Genomic DNA, 14,902 nt, shown 5'->3' with positions numbered 1-14,902 from the left:
TGCTGGAGAAAGAGCTGAGAGTTCTGGCATCTTAATCAGAAGGCAACAGGAGAAGACTAACTCTTCCACACTGGGCGGAGCTTCAGAGATCACCCGGCAAAGTCACACTTCCTCCAACAAGGCCACACCTCATACTTCCTCCAACAAGGCCACACCTCCTAACGGCACCACTCCCTATGGGCCAAGTGTATTCAAACCACCACAGCCAGTCCAGGCATTTCTAGGATAAACCTCTGAGCATCTTTGCATAAAGTATCTATCTGAGGTTAAAGTCTTTCTTAGATTAAATCAACAAGTATCCTTCATTCTTCAAAGTCTGTCACCTCCGAAGTCGGCAGTGTGACAAGCTTCACCACAGACAGGAGCGTGTCCTGAGCTAACCAGTGGACACTGGAAGGAAAGGTAGACTGTCCCTACTCGCCACACTGAAGAATGGAAACCTATACCCATTTCCTTCTGTAACAGTCCAGGGCTCCCTCAGAGCTGCTGTAGGAGTCACAACACACACATTCTCCATACTCAGTTCTTAAAAGGCAATCATGTCTGCCTCATCCAGAGAGCTTTCCTCCTGTGAGTCAGAGTAAGTCAGAGAACAGCACATGGGGAAACCCTCGCTACAAATTGATGGCAACAAGGTAAGTCACATGAGCTACCTGCAAAGGGGACTCCGTGCCAGGAAGTGGGGAGGCCAGCAGCTCTACAAACTTTTTTGAGGTGGAAAAAAGTACAAAAAAAAATCATGGGAAGCTATCATCCTGGGAGAGTGAAGTTTCCAACGTTGTTTTCAGTTCCAAAAACCCAAACACCCAGAATCATACCCAGAAAGGAAAGAGAGAAAGAGAGAGAGAGAGAGAGAGAGAGAGAGAGAGAGAGAGAGAGAGAGAGAGAGATGATTTTCAAGTGAACTCATTGTACTCACTGTCTGATGGCTTCTGTCGCAGTACCGCAGCCCAAAATAATCTATCTCCACAAGGTTTATGTGACGGAAAACGTGGTCAAGGACGACAGATCCTTTTGTTGACTTCTGCAAAACAATCCACAGATTGAGTCTTAACAAGGTGTCGAGTCTTTCTCCATGGGACACAATCAAATTCTCATCTCTTATGAGCTGCCCTCTCAGGGAACAACCTTGTTAGACCACGCTGCTCTCTCTGGACTTTCCCTTAGTTACAAAGACAGATGTGCTAAAATTACAGTATATTGAAGAAATAGCCTTTGAAAATCACCTTAAACTTTAGGAGTATTAAATCAATACAAACCCCTTCTTCTATGGAATTACAAATTAGCTCCAGAATGGAGGGCTTCTTTAGTTTTTAATTTTATGTGTATAGGTGTTTTGTCTGCATGTATGTCTGTGCGTGCCTAGTGGCAACAGAAAGCAGTGAGAAGGCATCAGAGCTCCTGTAACTGGAATTATAGATAGCCACTCCATTTCCATGTGAATGCTGGGAATTGAACTGGGATGCTCTGGAAGATCACCCACTGCTCTTAACCACTGAGCCATCTTTCTAGCCCCAAAATGATTCTTTAAATAAAGGTAGCCTTCTATGTAAAGAACATTTAATAAAGTTATTAATCATTACGGAAGCTTAAAATTCCCATCGTTCTTTCAATTGGAAAGTGACTTCTGACATGGTGGCAGGGGCATTGAAGAAACCCGGAGACACACCAGCTGCCACATGGTGACAGGAACACATGAAAGACACCCGGAGGCACGCCAGCTGTCATGCGATGGTGGACGGGCTGGAGACTCCCAGAGACAGGCAGGTGTGTGTTCAACAGACACCAGAAGCACCAATGACAAGCAAGCACAAGGTGGAGAGATGGGAGAGAAAGAGAAGGAAACAGTGTTGCACTCTGAAGAGAGGCAGAAGTGGAGAGTTGAGGGTTGCGAGGTTCAATCTGATATGAGTAGCCTGCACTACCATCTAAGGTAGCCATGGTAAGGTCCCCATCCATGCAGCTGCTGAGGGCCATGTTTGGGTCTGTGCCCTGCAGTATCAGGGGTCTGTGTCGGTGTCTGTGGCCCCTGCTACCACAAAGGCCATGCAGATGTCCCTGGTGTGTGCTCCCTCCTAGAGCCATCTCAATGAATGAAGGTTGTGCAGAATCGGCCTTGAATCTCCTGGTTGAGACTGAGGCACTCAGGAGACTGGGTCCTGCACCTCCCTCGAGTGGCACAGGAAAGCTGCACCCACCCCCCCGGGTTGTGGTTGTGGGTGAGACTGCCAGATGAGAGATCTGGCCCCACACTTCACCTGGGCGGAGTGGGAGAGCTGGCACCCCAAGCAGGAGAGTAGGAGAGCTGACTCTTCCCCTTGCTGGTTGCCACACTTGAGAGAGCCCCCTCCCTCACCTGGGTTCAGTACAATTGGCATGTAGGCATGGAAGAGTCAAGATATAGGCATGGGAGAGACATCCGCTTCCATCCCCTGCAGTAGGCAAGAGAGCTGGCCCAAACTCTTTGTGTGGGCAGTTTTAGAGATCTGGTCCTGGTGTCATGGGGCCTCTCACCAGCTGCAGCACTCAGAAGAGTGGACCTACACCTCACGTGGACAGTAGAGCTGGCCCTGGTGGCTTGGGTGTGGGAGAACTGGTCTGAGGGTGTGAGAATAAAGAGCTGTCCCTGTGCCTAGCCAGGGCAGTGCTGGAGAGCTGGCCTGGTGGCATGGATGCTAACATGGATGGTGTGAGCACAGGAGAGCCAGCCTGCCTCTTGCCAGCTGAGAAGCAGGAGAGCTGGCCCCCAATGCACGGGAAAGCTGGTGGGCTGAACAACACAGCCACCACCCAGGCCCAGTTCCAGGGCTTTGAGTTAGTCCACCCTAACATCTACCCCATCTACGAACTGCTACAATGCACGAACGGTCCTACAGATCCAGAGCTGCAGGATTCCCAGGACTTGGGACAACAGGATATTTGAGCGGAGTCCCAGTGTGAGGACCCAGGATTGATGGTGTCGCAGAAACCAGGAGCCTCTAACCATACCAGTGATTTACTGTAATGAACATTTGCAAGTAAAGAAATGTGGACAAAGGGAACACACCATGGCAGCTCCAGCTGCCACGGAGAGACTTACTTTATGTTTTCTTTTCTTTTTTGTTGTTTTTATTTTTTATTTTTTGTTTTCTTTGGTGGGGAGGTTGCAAGGGCAAAGGGTAGTTATGGAGGGGCAGAGAGATGAGTGAGATTGGGGTTTATGATGCAAAAAATCACAACAAAATCAATAAAAAGTTTTAAAAAAGAAAAAAGTCACACACACACACATACACACACACACACACACCATTAATCTCATAAGTATCAAGAATAGGAACTCCATAAAATTAAATACCCAAAGCTCTTTTTTTTTAAATCATAAATCCATAGGTTAAAGCTGCTAAATAACCCTCATCAGGATATTTGACTTGATCTCTTACACAGAAGCACAGACAGAAAGAAATTTTCTTTGGCTTGTATTTTAAGCACTAACACCTACATAAATATGCTACACCATCTCCTCTCCCTAGGTCTTAACAATGGTCTACCTGGTTAGCACCACACAGAGTCAGAGCTTCTCTTTCTCTGGCCCTATCATGGGCAGGTGTGACCAGGCAGTGAAAGAAAGCCCCAGTTCCCTCAGTATATCCCAGAGCCGCTGCTCAATTGCAGCTTCTCTCAGACAGTGGCCACTAGGTGCTTAACTGTATCAGCTAAACTATATGTCACACAGTGCTTTTAGAAAAGGTATCCCTCAACAAAAGAGTGGATACAAAAAATGTGGTATATCTACACAATGGAGTACTATTCAGCCATTAGAAACAATGAATTCATGAAATTCTTAGGCAAATGGATGGAGCTAGAGAACATCATACTAAGTGAGGTAACCCAGACTCAAAAGGTGAATCATGGTATGCACTCACTAATAAGTGGTTATTAACCTAGAAAACTGGAATACCCAAAACATAATCCACACATCAAATGAGATACAAGAAGAAAGCAGGAGTGGTCCCTGGTTCTGGAAAGACTCAGTGAAACAGTAATTGGCAAAACCAGAACGGGGAACTGGGAAGGGGTGGGAGGGAGGACAGGGGAAGAGAAGGGGGCTTACGGGACTTTCGGGGAGTGGGGGGGGCTAGAAAAGGGGAAATCATTTGAAATGTAAATAAATTATATCGAATAATAAAAAAAAAGAAAAAAAGAAAAAAAAAGAAAATAGATTATGATATGAATGAAATTACACTCTTAGAAAAGATAGTTTTTTCCAAGACTGTATTGTATTGTACCCGGCGGCTTGTATTACAAATGCTAATTATGTCTAGAGTCAGAGTAGCTTCTGGGAACCCGCCCCCAGTTGGTTCTGACTGGTAAATAAAGATGCTGATATACAATAGCTGTGGAGGACAGACAGAGGCGGGATTTTAGGATTTCCTGAGCTTGGGATGGAGGAGAGGAAGGAGGAGATGTGCCTTGCCAGCAGAGTGTGGAGGACAGGAGAGACGCCTTGTCTGAGAAGAGTGCAGGACAGAGAGGCACACCTTGCCTGAGAAGAGTGCAGGACAGAGAGGCACGGCCTCATGTGAAGGCGCGGGAGAGCGTGGCCCAAAGGGCTCCCAACTGGGCCCAGAGCAGCCGAGGTATTACGCAGAATTAGTAAGTAATAACTCAGAATTATCGGCCAGAGGTAGAGACTGGGGGCAGTGGAGGTCAGGCAGTGGCCCGGCTACTGTGCTGTTTAAGGCATATAAAATATAAAGGCTGTGTGTGTGTCTTTCATTTGGGTACATAAACCATTGAGGAACGGGGCAACCCCCCGTCGGGATTTAATCAGTAATCAACTCTACAATAGTCCTTCTAACAAACCCCCAAATCTCCAGACTCCACTGGCTCAACTAAACTGCTCCCCTTCCCGTTTCACCAAGCTGTTTACTTGAAGCCAAAAACTCTTCCCACGATGGACTTAGACACCGCTGAGCAGCTTCTGCTGTAACAATGGCACCTCCAGTAAGTGTCTCTTGGTGTTCTCGTCCCTGTGTGTTTCTCTGCAATAAACATCTGGAAATGAAATCACTCAATGAAAGAATATCATACTGAAAACCAGAGCTGGTACTGCCAAGAAGGCCGTTATAATCCATTCGGTGTAAATGCATCCTCCCTCACCCCTGCTAACATGTGGGCCGGGATGGGGGAGGGGTGGTGAGACATGGCAAAGGGGAACTGTTTTAATTTATTTCCTCGACTCTATTAAAAATAAGCCCTCCTTCACGTACTTACCAGACAACTGCATTTCCTAGCATGGGGGCGAGGTATTCTTTAACCAGTGTATGAGCCAACCCTTTGGTACTTTAAATATATACACAATTGTATTTACTGTATTAACTCTTCACTCCATCTGGAAATTATTTTTTGTGCTTGGAATAAGGCCTAACTTTGTTTCCAAATGGACAAAAACTATACTATTGTTTACTCAAAAGTCATGATTCCTTTTAGGATTCAAAATACATCATCTCCTAAAGTCTCTCCCACAGATATTCAAGGAACAATACTTCTAATATTTTAATGAATTTAATATATTTTGCTTGATATCCAAAACATTTTTCAAAGTTGTGTTTAACAGTTCTTAGATATTTTTCTTTATGGGAAGTTTAGAATCATCTTGCAAACTTAATTAAAAACATAATTGTGGGGCTGGGCACAGTGGCATACACCTTTATTCCCAGCACTCAGTAGGTAGAGACAGACAGATCTTTATGAGTTGAAGGCCAGTCTGGTCTACAAAGCAAGTTCCAGGCCAGCTGGGGCTGTGTAAAGAGACAGTGTCTCAAAACACCAAAGAAATCAATAATGTCAGGATTGTGTAATTAATTTGACAAACTAGAGGACTAGCAGGGTGGAGGTGACACAGTGTTTACTGGGTAAAATCAAGGTGGTTCTCTTTTACATGCGTTGTGCTGGTTAGTGTTCATATCAGCTTGACACAAGCTAGAGTCATCTAAGAAGAAGAAACCTCGGTTGATAAAACATGTCTATAAGATCTGGCTGCAAGAGGGTCTATAGGACATTTGCTTTAATGGTGATTGATGGGGGAGGGCCCAGTCCATGGTGGGTGGTGCCATCCCTGGGCCAGTCGCCCTGGATTCTATCAAAGAGCAGACGGAGAAAGTCCTGTCAAGCAAAACAGAAAGCAGCGCCCCTTCATTGCCTCTGCTTAAGTTCCTGCCTTCAGGTTCCTGTCCTGTTTGAGTGCCTGTCCTGACTTCCTTCAATAATGGAGCTTGAAACATAAGCCAAATTTACCCAATTTGGTTTTGGTTGTGATGTTTCATCATAGCATGCTTATGAAGCAAAAACAATTCACACACACACACACTATAAAATTTTACCTAGGTTTTGAGGCATGCAAAATTTACAGAATCCTCTCCCCAAGCAAATATGTCCTGCCATTACCTCTGAAACCTCTGAACATGATGTCACCCCCACCAACATGTCAGGCGGCACAGTAACCGTGAGACAAGAACTGACCTACTGGTGAGTCGGTGCCCAACATGCAAAGCAGTTTCTATAAAAGAAAAGGAAGGCGCAGGCTCGAGGACTCCACGTGTCCTTGTCACTCGAGAGGCAGAGGAGACTGCCTGACAAGCTGTGTGGCGACTGGATTTAAAATGACCATGGAGAAGCCTGCGCATGTCTGCGAGTGCCTGACCAGGATGGTTAGACGGAGGAAGGAAGACGCATGCTCTCCTGACTCGGCCCCCGACGGTAAAGGAGAGAAAGCCAGTTCAGCACTAGCAGGCCTCTCTGTTTCCTGCCTCCGTCTGGTTTCTAATTCTGTGGTTAAACACGGACCAAAAGAATCTCAGGAAAGGGTTTCACAGGCTTGCATATCCTGAACACGCTCCATCACTAAGGGAAGTCAAGGCAGGCACTCAAGCCGGGCGTCTCCTGGAGGCAGGAGCTGAAGCGGAGAGCACAGAGGAATACTCTCTGCGCATGCTCAGTGCTCTCTCACACACCCCAGGACCACCCGCCCAGGGATGGCAACACCCACAGTTAGCTGAGCCCTTCCCCATCAATCATCAACCAAGAAAGTGTCCCCACAGACCTGCACGCAGGCCAATCTGATGGAGGCAGCTCCTCAACGGAGGTGCCCTCTTCCCAGAGGACTCCAGCTCATGTCAAGCTGGCCGGAAAACTGACAAGCACACTAACTACAGAGGTGATGCAGCCAGCTGTCTCCTGCATGCCTTTCCTGGTGAGACTCAGAAGAGCTAGAATCCAGCTGACTGCTAAAAAGCTAAGAACCAACCCATCCCCACCCCACAAAACCAGGCTACTGACAACAGCACAAAACAGTGAATCTGGGAGCAGATTCTCACCTACAGCCTTCAGACAAGAGACCAGTAGACAAAAGAGTTCTGGTTAGAAGAGTGTTCCTCAGCCTTCCTAAAGCCGCCACCCTTTAGCACAGTTCCTCGAATTGCAGTGACCGCCCGACCATAACATTTTTGTTGCTACTTCATAACTGTAATTTTGCTACTCTTATGAGTCATACTGTAAATATCTGATATGTAAGGTATGACCGTGAAAAGGTCATCTGACACCCAGGGGGGCCATGGCCCATGAGAACCCGTGTCAGGTGATGCTGAGCTCTGACCAACAGCACTGGTAGGCAGTGAGGAGTACACAGTCAAGCCAGCGTACGTGTAGTGATTTGCTACGCTGAAAGAGAAAATTCACAGAGCGTTGTTCTTATGTCGTTTATAATTCTAGTGTTGCTATACGTCCTGACTGGCTTCAGTTTGGTTAATGGACTAAAGAGCCGCTCGTATGTTGACACTGGTTTTACCCCCAGCCATCTTGTCAATGCTTACTAAACAATTACATCTATGCTGTCTTTTAAGACAACCATATTTTCTACATTCTGGTTCTTGGACAAGAGTGCTGGATGTATACCGTTAACTCCAGGCAGAGACAGGCCAGTCTCTTGAGTTCAAGAACAGTTTAGTCTACATAAGAGAGTTTCAGGCTTCACAGTGAAACCCTCTCTCAGATTTAAAGCACCACTGACCCCTCACCTCCCTTCCTGCACTGACCTCAGTCACCGGCTGCTTTGAGAACACAGCTTCCGTCTCTTCCTGCCTCCCTGAACCTGCTTCTGAGCATTCACTAACTACGGCAGATGCTACACAGCCTGGAAGTGCACCCTCTTCCAAATGGAAGATCCCCTTGGCCTGCTCTCCCTGTCTTTTTGTTCTGCTTTGTTTTGATTGGATTTTTAATTCTATCACAGATCCACTACTCCCACAGTTTCTCTTAACTCTGCCTTCTTTTTTCTTGGTTTTTGGTTTTTGGTTTTTTTGGGGTTTTTTTGTTGTTGTTGTTTTTTCGGAACAGGGTTTCTCTGTATAGCCCTGGCTGTCCTGGAACTCACTCTGTAGACCAGGCTGTCCTCGAACTCAGAAATCCGCCTGCCTCTGCCTCCCAGAGTGCTGGGATTACAGGCATGCGCCACCACCACCCGGCTTGGATTTTTAATTAAGAAGTGACAAATCCACCTATTTTCCCTTAGAAATCTAAGATGATTATTTAATTTTTGTCCTTTCATCTATGAGCTACATGTTCATAATAAAGACTTTCCCGGGGCTGGCGAGATGGCTCAGCGGTTAAGAGCACTGATTGTCCTTTTAAGGTCCTGAGTTCAAATCCCAGCAACCACATGGTGGCTCACAACCATCCGTAATGAGATCTGATGCCCTCTTTCTGGGGTGTCTGAAGACAGCTACAGTGTACTCACATATAATAAATAAATAAATCTTAAAAAAAAAAAAGACTTTCTCATTTTGTTTTTCTGTCCTGGGTATATAATATAAACATTCACCCTCGCTATCTGGAGAGACTTTCCCACTCTGCGTGGCTGTGGAGGCTGGAACCAGACGCGCGCTGGCGCACACACTCACACACACACACACACACACACACACACACACACCAGTAATTTAAACCCAGCCATAGATTCAGGATGTGGCTTTCAGCCAAGGGCTTTGACTGTGACCCAGCAAGGACTCAGACTTGCTCAGTCAGAGGTGTCCAGTAGGAGGCATCTAGCTGTGGACCCAACTGCAACAAGAATTAATGTTGACTGACTCCTAAGCCGGGTTTCCACTACTCCCAAGTTCTCAGGAGTGGCCAAGCCGTACCTGCCCTTCCCTTGTCCTGTGGAAGCACTGATGTTTGGTCCAAGAGACATGACAGTGTTCTAAGTAAATCCCAAGTGAGACTATAAAAAGGCTCATCATAAACACAACTACTGTAGTAATGGTAAGCATTCCGGTGTTAAGTGTTCCAGGATGGTTTTAAAGCTAGCTACGACTGTGAAGAACAACTGGTTAAAAAAATGCTATTTATCTCACAGGTCCCACAACATCCTCCTGATGGGAGACGCAGGCTTTACCTGGCCTCGTACAGACACCCACAGCAACTAAGCGGGACTCCTCGATCCATCGCCGCCTCCTGCCTATGACTCGGGCAGTGATGTTCACCTACAAATAAATGACCCTGGCCAAGTGAGAGCATGGTCCCTCACCTTCCCAAGGAATACGGAACATGTCCATCGTCTTTTCTGATATTTCAAAAATGTTTCTGGCAAGTCGGGGTGTAGAGCTAATCTCCCACCCTTTCCTCTTCTCTCCGTCAGGTCTCTTCTTAAGTTTATGCATAGAACACAGGATGAATAAGCACACCAGGCAGGCTACACAGCTCCTAACGTCCTGTCCCCAAACAAGCCGGCAAGAAGCAGTTCATTAAAAAAAGAGGAAAGAACGTATGCAGGGAATACTGGAGACTTCATTAACAAACTTGACAGATATATGTCAAGATTTTTTTAATAAAAATTACTTCAGCATTCCCACACCCTCTAGAAATGTTCAGCAGTCTTTCATACATGTAATCTACTTACAGAGCATAAAATGACCTAACACGCTTAGTCATGTAGGGTGTGTGCAAAATCAAGCTTAGAAAATCTCCTCAGAGCTTGAGGTGGTGGCTCAGGCCCGCAATCCCGGCCCTCGGGAGGCTTAAGCGGGTAGGCCGACAAGAGATCGAGGGCAGCCTGGGGTACAAACTGAGACCCTGCCTCTTGAAGAGCTGAGAGAGTTGGGGAGCTACCTCTATATGGGAATTACTAAAATTTTTTGCGTAAGAGAAAGACACCATCTTTTAAAACTACCATTGCCAAACTACCAGAATATGGCGTGTGTCAACTCTCTGTGCCAGTTTTGCATTTATAGAGACTCTGTTTCTGAAAATGTTTAGGATTGTATTCCTTCAACATATTTTGTTATCCTCTACAGAGAAGTCAAGAGAGCATCCAATGTTAGGCAATGAATCCCATTTTGATTCTAAGCAGAACGGGTGTGTCTACACGTGCCTGAGGGCACAGCCAATCAGCAACAGAATCACGTGTTCCATCCTCCTTTCTCAGGTGGTCCTAAGAAACCATCTTCCAGTAAGGAAATTAAAACACAGGGCTGGGGCTGGTGAGATGGCTCAGCACTGACTGCTCTCCCAAAGGTCCTGAGTTCAAATCCCAGAAACCACATGGTGGCTCACAACCATCCCTAATGAGATCTGATGCCCTCTTCTGGTGTGTCTAAAGACAACTACAGTATACTCATACAAATAAAATAAATATTTAAAAAAAGAAACTGCCCTTTGAGCTGTAATTCAGAGAAATATAAGGTTCCCAAAACAATATGGATTATTGCCATATTTATTCTTTTTATTAATAATAAATAATTCTTTTTTAAAAACCCACAGGACTGGGGGATACAGCTCAGGGATAGCAAGTCTGCTTAGGACCCTCTTCTTCCTGTCTGTTCCCCCCAATTTCACATAGCCCAGGTTAGCCTTGAACGTGATATGCTGATTAGAAATGACTTTAAAATTTTAATCCCTAGGGTGTGAGGATGGGACAGGGTGGTATGGGGTCACAGCGATCTGGATGCAAAGTACATAAATTAATAAAACATTCTAATCCCACACTTTCTCCATCCTATACACTGCTGGAGCCATAGGCCTGTGCTACCACACTCAGGATTTTTTATTGGGACTGTGGCTCAAACCTGAGCTTACACCCCAGCCCCACATTATTACTCCCTTGAAGATGGGGAATGGTGAACTAAAAGGCATCAGAGGAGAGGAAGAGGCACGGTGCACAGGCCTGTGGGGAGGGAAGGCCCTGTCTGGTATCAAACCCTAGAGACACTAAAGAGAAGCAGTGACTAAGAAGAAAAAAAGAAAATCTTCTTAAAGTGGCTTCTGAAGGAAGAGAAGGAGAGACCTGATTTTCACATATTTCTTCTGTAAGATATCTTTAAAAACCCAAGGTGCAGCCACACAGGCAAGGCACTGCTCTGCTCTGCTCACTGAGGCCACCCTGTTACACACGTGTCGTCCGTCTGCTGGGGTGTTAAGTAAAGAAATGGTAACGGACAAGATGGGAACTTAGCAGCTGTCGCTTTATTCTCCTTTAAATTACTTCAGGACTTCTTAATCTGAATCCTTCTTGAGCCCTTCCCAGCAGTCAAAGTCATCATTAGCCACCACTGTGGATGCTGAGGTCCAGCAAGCCTCCAGGCGAGCCCTTCAACTCTGAATCAGACTGTTAGTGTCACTTGAAATTTAAGAAGAGCTCACCTCCTCCCTCCTTCCGGCCCTTAGCAGAAGACAGGCATAAGAGCGCAGTCAGGATTGCTGCCATTTCTAAGAGAAATCCAGAAGCCACGGAAGATATAATCGTAGCCACCTAGCAACACGCTGAAGAAGTTTCTAAGCAGATAAACAAAATTTTGTCTCTAATAATCGACTTCCATTAGTGAGACCCTAGCAACAGTATTGAATAAGAATTCAAGTATCAGGAAAGGAATTCTCCCCACTTAAAGGGTTCTCCCCCAATGGCCACGTTCCCTTCACCTTAAGATGCTTCTGTTCCTTATGCTTTAAGATCTCAGCTTTGTTAGAACCATCCCCTGGATCAACAAAGTCTCCTGGTTTTGTCCGTCTCTCAATCTATTTGAGCTTTATTAAGGTCACCTGTTACTTCTTTATTCTGCTAATATGTAAAGATTTTACACTGGACTTTATCCAAGAAGCTGAGAAGCAATAGAGTCTAGATGGTTGGAAAGGAGGTGCTAGCTCCTATAATCTACTTCCTCTCTGAATAATCTAATAATTTATACCTGCACGATACCTTAAAAGTTCACTACAAGCTAATGAACAATTGAAGAACAGAAATAAATAAAAATTCAGACTTTTTTTTCTCATATCTTACGAAGCTTCCATTTTTCCTGAGTCAATCAGACTTAGGATGATAAGAAATGTTCATCTGCTACATCAGATGAACAAAATCAGTTCAATTCAGTTTAATTAATAATTTCCCCTTTGTTTGGGTGATATATAGTTCCAAGAGACTCAGAATTTTAAAGCACAATTTAAAAAAAATCAGCATCTTATGTTTGAAATTCATGATACTAAAAAAAGTAGAGGATCCTGAAATTAAATTACTTATACTATGTAGAGAGGTATAATTTTTCCATGCAATACGGTACATCCGACAAGAATTCGGTGTTCCAACATTAAGAAAAAACAGAGAAGACTAGAAATAAGACAGTTAAGCAAACATGAAGCAAACAAAGAAGACTAGGCTTAAGACAGTTAAGCAAACAAGGGAAGTGTCGTCCCTATGTGACTCAGAAAAGAGTGTGTCACAGCACACTCATTTGCCTTTAAATTGAGCACTGCCTGTGGCATCTCTGGATTGTGACCTGTGTGCCGCCTAACTCGGCAAAGGGAGACAGGCTGTTTTCATACCAACAACTTTCTGGAAACAACAGTTTCTACTGACTCAGATGCAGTCTTAGGGGACAACTCTCGAGGAGAACAAACTGATTTGGAAATACCTTTTAGCCAGAACAAAGGATCCCTCCAATGAGTAATAACAGCTTTGCAGATTAGTGCAACTTTACAAACCAGAAAGGCAGGTTTCGGCCAGCCACACAGAATGATAACTATTGCGATCAAGACAGCTTGTGCTTTGCACAGGGGAATGGGCCCAGCAGAGTCGTCTTCACCGCTATGCCTGTAAAACTTACTCCGCCTTCATTTAATATTTTGAACAAAGGGATTTCCCATTCTCTTGGAAAACATAAATCATATTAAGTATCTTAGCATAGGCCCAGGAGGGTAAGGTATGTAGGGACTTGGAGGAAGAATAGCTCAGGCACCAGTAGGGTCTCCTCTCAGGGAAGCAAGACAAGTAGCTTGTGATGGTTTTAAGTAAGCGCCATCTTCACATCCACTTACTAAAAAATACCCTTTATCATGAAAAAATATGCTTTTCTTTTGAGCTGTTTTCCCCCCATATACAATTTGTGTATGCTGATAAAGTTGGGACAAACTTTTCTCTGTCTTTAGAGTTTTAGCTATTTATTAGTATGTACCAACCCCCAAACTTAGCAGCTCACAACAGCAATCATTTGCTTGAGGTTTAAATTTGGCCAGAGCTCAGGACAGCTGGTGTTTGTTCACTGTGTTGAAGAAGGGCCCTGTGTGACCTCACTCACAAGTCACCTGAAGTGGGCAGAATGGGAGGGCTGGCCCAGCCTCTCCCTGCACCTTATGTCTCCAGCAAGAGATCTCATTCTGAGGTCAGCCAGGGCTCAGAGAACACAGACCCAAACTACCCAGCATCTGTCTAGCTGTGTTCTGTTGATTAAAAGAATCCTTAAGGTCTCCCCAGAAGGGAAAAGAACAAGAATAGACTCTTCTTGACAGGAGGCATGGATGGCGGGCATACACTGAGGGACTGGAAGAAGCAGAGGCTGCCATCTTTGTAGACAATGGACTTGATTTGTTTTCCTCCCAGCCTGGCTCTGTCCTTTCTAACGGTTCCTCCGCTTAACTCATCCTTTCTCTCTACTTCAAATTACAGTAAGACAAAAAACAGAACAAACAAGAGCAAATCACTCCTGATGCTAGGCGTTTTCACATACTTTCACTTGGTAAAAGCCATTGGAAATGAGCATCTTAGTCCTTAGGAAGGATGGATGCAAAATGTGCAGCTCGTGGGTCCCACAGCCTAGGCATGGAGGGAGGTGAAAGCAGTCAGATCTCTGTGCGTACAAGGCCAGCCTGGTCTATAGAGTGAGTTCCAGAACAGCCAGGGCTAAACAGAGAAACCCTGTCTCAAAAAACCAAAAATAAGTAAGCAAATTATGTTGGAAGGGGGGACATTAAAATCCAGAAGAAATCTATAGTTTAGTTACTAAAACTGTACCTGTACCTGTACATGTCCTTGTTATGACAAACAGAGTTTGACTCCAGAGGGATTTAAGGATGGTGATTAATCAGCCCTCAGTGACTTCTGTTAACTCTTCTATAAATCTGACTTTATGATATCCAACAAGGTTTTATGAATTGGCTTTTAAATTACAAAAGTTTCTGAATACTAGGAGATAGAAATGTTTCAGAAACTCAGTGTGGTTCATTGTATTTTTTACAGAATGGAGACAAGAAAAGAGACACTGTTGTATCACAGCCTTTTTAGTTTTTCTGTTTATAAGACAGGGTCTCTCTGTGGCCTAGAATCTGTGAGTCCCAAGATGACAAGTGTGGGCTACAACATCCTCAGTCTCTATTTTATTTGTTTAAGAAAATAGCCTCTATTTACCCAAAATCTTTGAAAACTCATTGATAAGCTTGTTTTAAATTTCTAAAACATCCAGATGACTGTTTCCCACAAGCCTCACAAAGCATGAAAACATGGAATAAGCCAACAGTCGATATTTGGCAGATACATCCTCTTAAAAGTTATTTCAGGCCAGGCATGGTGGCTCACTCCTGTAATCCCAGCACCTAGAAGCCCGAG

The 14,902-nt window shown here is 44.9% G+C and overlaps 1 protein-coding gene across 1 annotated transcript in view; it reads right to left on the bottom strand.

The window, feature by feature from the left end:
- Epb41l4a (erythrocyte membrane protein band 4.1 like 4A) overlaps positions 1-14,902 on the bottom strand; it is a 209,084-nt gene that overhangs the window by 121,639 nt on the left and 72,543 nt on the right. Inside the window, exon 3 of the mRNA XM_052155880.1 lies at positions 920-1,024. Within this exon, the coding sequence (XP_052011840.1) occupies positions 920-1,024 (105 nt within the window). The remainder of the gene's footprint in view (positions 1-919; positions 1,025-14,902) is intronic.

The sequence above is a fragment of the Apodemus sylvaticus genome, chromosome 13, assembly GCF_947179515.1.
Source record: "Apodemus sylvaticus chromosome 13, mApoSyl1.1, whole genome shotgun sequence".
Classification (NCBI taxonomy): Eukaryota; Metazoa; Chordata; class Mammalia; order Rodentia; family Muridae; genus Apodemus; species Apodemus sylvaticus.
The sequence above is the reverse complement of the archived record's forward strand: the minus strand, read 5'-3'. Positions and strand labels throughout refer to the sequence as shown.